Source organism: Sinocyclocheilus rhinocerous, unplaced genomic scaffold (assembly GCF_001515625.1).
Source record: "Sinocyclocheilus rhinocerous isolate Xijiao unplaced genomic scaffold, SAMN03320098_v1.1 scaffold1174, whole genome shotgun sequence".
NCBI classification, from domain to species: Eukaryota; Metazoa; Chordata; class Actinopteri; order Cypriniformes; family Cyprinidae; genus Sinocyclocheilus; species Sinocyclocheilus rhinocerous.
The window spans coordinates 233808-240160 of record NW_015654557.1 but is presented as its reverse complement, the minus strand read 5'-3'; the positions used below and the strand labels follow the sequence as shown (position 1 = coordinate 240160).

Sequence of the window (6353 nt, the reverse complement as noted above, 5' to 3'; positions counted from 1 at the left end):
ATATGTGAGCCTGGAGCACAAAACCAGTCTTAAGTAGCTGGGGTATATTTGTAGTAATAGCCAACAATACATTGTATGGGTCACAATTATTGATTTTTCTTTTATGCCAAAAATCATTAGGATATTAAGTAAAGATCATGTTCCATGAAGATATTTTGTACATTTCCTACCGTAAATATATGAAAACTTAATTTTTGATTAGTAATATGCATTGCTAAGAACTTCATTTGGACAACTTTAAAGATGATTTTCTCAATATTTAGATTTTTTTGCAATATTGTCCTATCCTAACAAACCATACATCAATGGAAAGATTATTTATTCAGCTTTCAGATGATGCATAAATCTCAATTTCACAAAATTGACCCTTATGACTGGTTTTGTGCTCCATAGTCACATATTTTCTAATCTCTATCTACATGTCTATATCTATAGACCGAGATAATAATACAATGTGACATTTTAAATAAATAGTTGCATGTACACAGCTGTTGCTATAGAGACGTGTGTAACAACAAGACATTGATCAGGGTTTGTTTTTTATTGGAACTTGACAATCATGCAAAACCAGTCAGAAAAGTTTTCCCATCAGACTGAAGAACAACGTCTCCATCTCTTCAACACACTCGTGATGCTTCATCAATCAATCGATGGAGACGAGCTCCACCTCAAAGATCAGCTTGGCGTTCGGCGGGATTCTGGTGATGAAGGTTAAGAACTCATTCATCTGTGATCTGCACAACATCAAACACTGAGCGGAAGAGTGAAGGATACTTGGAGTCGGGAAGACCTTTCCTCCCATACGCCCATTCAGCCTCGATCTCCAGCCGCGCCGTCTCGCCTTTACTCATCCTCAGCAGCCCTTCATCCCACTGCGCACACAACTCACACTTTACTCCAACACACCATACTCATCCTCAGCAGCCCTTCATCCCACTGCGCACACAACTCACACTTTACTACAACACACCATACTCATCCTCAGCAGCCCTTCATCCCACTGCGCACACAACTCACACTTTACTACAACACACCATACTCATCCTCAGCAGCCCTTCATCCCACTGCGCACACAACTCACACTTTACTACAACAACACTCCGAAAAACCAATACAAAAATGTCAAAACACTACTAAATTACTAAAAATGGCACTAAAATTAAAATGAAAATGGAAAATATAAAATCTAATTCAAAAACTACATAGACGTTAAAAAAACAACAATTATAAAAATGACAAAACACAACTAATTTACTACAACTTTGAACTAAAATTAAAATGAACAGATTGTATATATTAAAAAATAAAATATTATAGAAAATAAAATCTAACTTAAAATTGATTAAAAAAAAACTATAGACGTATACAAAAAAACAAACAAATAAAATGTCCCAAACATACAGCTAAATTACTAAAACTTTAAAATGAAAATAGAATACAAAAAATCTAGTAAAAAACAACAACTATATATACAAAGTAAAAATGACAAAAAAAAACGAAATTACTAAAACTGAAATTAAAATATAAAAATAAATAAACTTTATAAAAACTATACAGACATTTAAAGAAAACTAATAAAAATGCACACAACTAAATTACTAAAAATGGAACTAAAATTAAAATGAAAACGGAAAACATAAAATCTAATTCAAAAACTACATAGACGTTAAAAAACCAAAAAGAATAAAAATGACAAAACAACTAATTTACTACAACTTTTAACTAAAATTAAAATGAAAACTGATATAAATAAAAAATTAAATCTAACTTAAAATTAATTAAAAAAAACTATAGACATATACAAAAAGCAAAAACAAATAAAATGTCCAAAACATACAGCTAAATTACTAAAATAGAATTTAAAAAATCTAGTTCAAAAAATAAAAACTATATACATTAAGTAAAAATGACAATTACTAAAACTTTAATTAAAATTAAAATATAAAAATAAAATAAAATTAAACATTTAAAGAAAACTAATAAAAATGCACACAACTAAATTACTATAAATGTAAAATTAAATTAAAAACTGAATATAAAATTAATTATAAAAATTAATAAAAAGCTATATAGACTTTAAAAGCAAATACTAAAAATGACCAAAAAAACAAACAAACCTAAAGTAAAACTTTAACTCAAACTAAAATGCTGACGGAAAGTATAAAGTACTCACCCCTCGGATCACTCGGCCCATCCCGACCTTGAAGCTCAGCGGTTTGCTCTGCTTCTTCTTTTTTGCAGCTGAAAAACAGAAGAGAATCAAATAAAAGATCATTTATACCAACTACTACCATCTGATAACCAGAAAACCTGAGTGATGGATTAATGTAGTAAACTAAATCTGAAACCATCAAAAAAACATTTTTATTACTCGAAAAGTTAACAAAAAATACCTTAAACTTATTTTATTTCAGTAAGTTGCAATGCAACATTTCTCATTTTCATTTAGTTTAACGATGTACTAAAATAATGAAACTGAAAATTAATAAATACTCTACATCTCTTGAGGTTAGCGTGTGTGTTGAGGTTAACGTGTCATAAGTGTGTTGAGGTTAGCATGTCATATGTGTGTTGAGGTTAGCGTGCGTGTTGAGGTTAGAGTGTCATAAGTGTGTTGAGGTTAGCATGTCATATGTATGTTGAGGTTAGCATGTCATGTGTGTTGAGGTTAACGTGTCATATGCTTGTTGAGGTTAGCGTGCGTGTTGAGGTTAGCATGTCATATGTGTGTTGAGATAAGCGTGTCATATGCGTGTTGAGGTTAGCATGTGTGTTGAGGTTAGCATGTCATATGCTTGTTGAGGTTAGCGTGTGTGTTGAGGTTAGCATGTCATATGTGTGTTGAGGTAAGCGTGTCATATGCGTGTTGAGGTTAGCGTGTGTGTTGAGGTTAGCGTGTCATATGCGTGTTGAGTTTAGCGTGTCATATGTGTGTTGAGTTTAGCGTGTCATATGCGTGTTGAGGTTAGCATGTGTGTTGAGGTTAGCGTGTCATATGCATGTTGAGGTTAGCGTGTGTGTTGAGTTTAGCGTGTCATATGCGTGTTGAGGTTAGCATGTGTGTTGAGGTTAGCGTGTCATATGCATGTTGAGGTTAGCGTGTGTGTTGAGTTTAGCGTGTCATATGCGTGTTGAGGTTAGCATGTGTGTTGAGGTTAGCGTGTCATATGCATGTTGAGGTTAGCGTGTGTGTTGAGTTTAGCGTGTCATATGCGTGTTGAGGTTAGCATGTGTGTTGAGGTTAGCGTGTCATATGCATGTTGAGGTTAGCGTGTGTGTTGAGTTTAGCGTGTCATATGCGTGTTGAGGTTAGCATGTGTGTTGAGGTTAGCGTGTCATATGCATGTTGAGGTTAGCGTGTGTGTTGAGGTTAGCGTGTCATATGTGTGTTGAGGTTACTGTGTCATATGCGTGTTGAGGTTAGCATGTCATATGTGTGTTGAGGTTAGCATGTCATATGTGTGTTGAGATTAGCGTGTCGTATGTGTGTTCAGGTTAGCGTCTCATATGCGTGTTGAGGTAAGCGTGTCATATGTGTGTTCAGGTTAGCGTCTCATATGTGCGTTGAGGTTAGCATGTCATATGCGTGTTGAGGTTAGAGTATCATATGCGTGTTGAGGTTAGAGTATCATATGCGTGTTGAGGTTAGAGTATCATATGCGTGTTGAGGTTAGAGTATCATATGCGTGTTGAGGTTAGAGTATCATATGCGTGTTGAGGTTAGAGTATCATATGCGTGTTGAGGTTAGAGTATCATATGCGTGTTGAGGTTAGAGTATCATATGCGTGTTGAGGTTAGAGTATCATATGCGTGTTGAGGTTAGAGTATCATATGCGTGTTGAGGTTAGAGTATCATATGCGTGTTGAGGTTAGAGTATCATATGCGTGTTGAGGTTAGAGTATCATATGCGTGTTGAGGTTAGAGTATCATATGCGTGTTGAGGTTAGAGTATCATATGCGTGTTGAGGTTAGCGTGTCATATGCGTGTCCAGGTTAGCGTCTCATATGTGCGTTGAGGTTAGCATGTCATATGCGTGTTGAGGTTAGCGTGTCATATGCGTGTTGAGGTTAGAGTATCATATGTGTGTTGAGGTTAGCATGTCATATGTGTGTTGAGGTCAGCGTGTCATATGCGTGTTGAGGTTAGAGTATCATATGTGTGTTGAGGTTAGCATGTCATATGTGTGTTGAGGTCAGCGTGTCATATGCGTGTTGAGGTTAGAGTATCATATGTGTGTTGAGGTTAGCATGTCATATGTGTGTTGAGGTCAGCGTGTCATATGCGTGTTGAGGTTAGAGTATCATATGTGTGTTGAGGTTAGCATGTCATATGTGTGTTGAGGTCAGCGTGTCATATGCGTGTCTCACTCGCAGGGATGTTGCTGTCGAACACAGTCCCGTCCTCCAGCGTCCCAGTGTACCAGCAGCTCACAGTGTCTCCCTTCCTGGGGAAGTTGGCCTTGTCTCCTTTCTTCAGGATGGTCTTAGTGAACTTCGGAGGCCCCTGAAGATCAACCAACCAACAATCAAACATTGACATGTGACGAGTGAACAGGAGAATCGTTCTAATGATGCGTGTCGTACCTCGTCCACCGGCTCCATCTTGGTTTCTTTGGGAGCGTCGTTGATTTTAGCAGCTTGAACCTGTTCAGTCACAGCATCCACGTCTGTGCCCTTAAACCTCTGAGAAACACACAGCAATCACGGAAACTCCACAATCATCATCCTTCACATGCGCGTGCTGAGTGTGTTTGTTACCTTGCTCTCAAACAGCTGGTTATACGCCTCAATGAGCTGCTCTTTCTTGGCTGTTTTTGCCACATTCTTAATATTTCCAAGAAGTTTGTGTTCAGATAGAAACTGGAAATCAAGAAAGAAAGAAAGACATTTGATATATTGCCACTGCCAAATCAAATTCTATATTCAAATCATTTACTCATTGCTTAATATATGAATATAAATAAATATAATTTTTAATCAGTAACTTTTTTGATTTGACACTGTATATATATATATATATATATATAATTATATTTTTCACAATAGCATAAAATGCTAACACTTCTTTTAACATGCACATTTAACTTAAATTTCATTGTTATGTAAATACAAAAATATATATTTAATTAAAGCAGCTATTAATGTACATATTTGTATAAAGCTACTAAGTTGTACATTTAATTAATGTATGTATTAATTAATATACATCAAATATATAACTAAATTAGATATATTAGTAAAACTAATGTATTAAATGCATTTAATATAAATATAAAATTACTTAGGCATACACTTAGGTTTCATTGCTATGCCAATGTATCGCTATAAAAGACGTGCATTATTAAATATAATACATTAATACAATTACTTATTAACTGGTTAATTTAAATGCATTAGTTAATTAATGTATATATTTATATAAATTGTAATGCATTGCTATGCACATCTAACGGTGCGTTCCAAACGGGATATATCGCCCTCCGAAGGGCACTTCGGAGTGAAAACAATCATGGCCGCCATATTGAAGGGTCGTTCCAAACCGAAGTGCTCAAAACTGGCCACTTCAAAGGGCCCTTCGGAATGAAGGATTTCGAAGGGTACAACTGATGGACACTTCAGGCTCCCATGATCCTTTGCGCAGATTCTTTGCGTGATGACGTCGCCTCCGTGTGGGCACGTGATGTTGACGCAGAAGGGCACTTCAAGAAACAGTTGTTTAGTCCCCTACACCCTTCGAAGCTCTCACTCCGGAGGGTAAACCCTTTGAAGGGATTAGGGCATAGGGATGAGCCCTTCCGAATGAAACGCAGGGTCTGTCTATAAAAGACGTGCATCATGAGTAACTTATATGAACAGATGTGATGCCATGCGCGTGACTCCGGGAGCGTTTGGCGGTGAAGGCTGTCGTGTGTAACGCTACCGAGTGCGCTGCGTTCTCCTGGATGAATGTGATCAGATCTCTTTTGGGCAGTTCTTCACTCTTCAGCTGCTCGTCGCTCCACGCTCGCGCTGGATCCGCCGCCATCATTGATGAACGCGCCGCTGGCTGTGACGCAGCACGTGCCTGTGAACAGCCAATCAGGGCTCAGCGCGTCTTAAAGGAACAGCAACCGGAGGCTGCAGTTCTAGGACCCTATTATTTTGTAACAGCGCCACCTACCGAATTTGATCACTAAAGATGGACGACATGCACAGCAATCAGAGTGAGTAACTTTACCGATTTTCAATTAAGTTTTTTTTTTATAACCTTAAAACGTTTAGGTAGCCAGCGTAAGAACTGCTACGAAATAATAATGAATTCCCGATTGCTAGTTTGATTGATTATCACGGCCATGATTTAATTAAGCTAAA

At 37.0% G+C, this 6353-nt stretch overlaps 1 protein-coding gene across 2 annotated transcripts; it reads right to left on the bottom strand.

Annotated features, from left to right (window-relative positions):
• Nucleotides 1–526: 526 nt before the first annotated feature.
• On the bottom strand, nucleotides 527–6083 carry fkbp3 (FKBP prolyl isomerase 3). Of its 2 annotated transcripts, XM_016524460.1 has the most exons (7): nucleotides 5923–6083; nucleotides 4761–4862; nucleotides 4587–4685; nucleotides 4371–4506; nucleotides 2174–2241; nucleotides 775–872; nucleotides 527–698 (listed from the first exon to the last, which is right to left on the bottom strand). In XM_016524460.1, exons 1-7 carry the CDS (start codon nucleotides 6028–6030, stop codon nucleotides 644–646), a joined length of 666 nt encoding a protein of 221 aa, XP_016379946.1. In that variant the 5' UTR covers nucleotides 6031–6083; the 3' UTR covers nucleotides 527–643. The 2 variants fall into 2 exon arrangements, with proteins under 2 accessions (XP_016379946.1, XP_016379947.1); XM_016524461.1 differs by lacking the exons at nucleotides 527–698; nucleotides 775–872 and adding an exon at nucleotides 879–1064 and having other exon boundaries at nucleotides 5923–6082.
• Nucleotides 6084–6353: the final 270 nt, after the last annotated feature.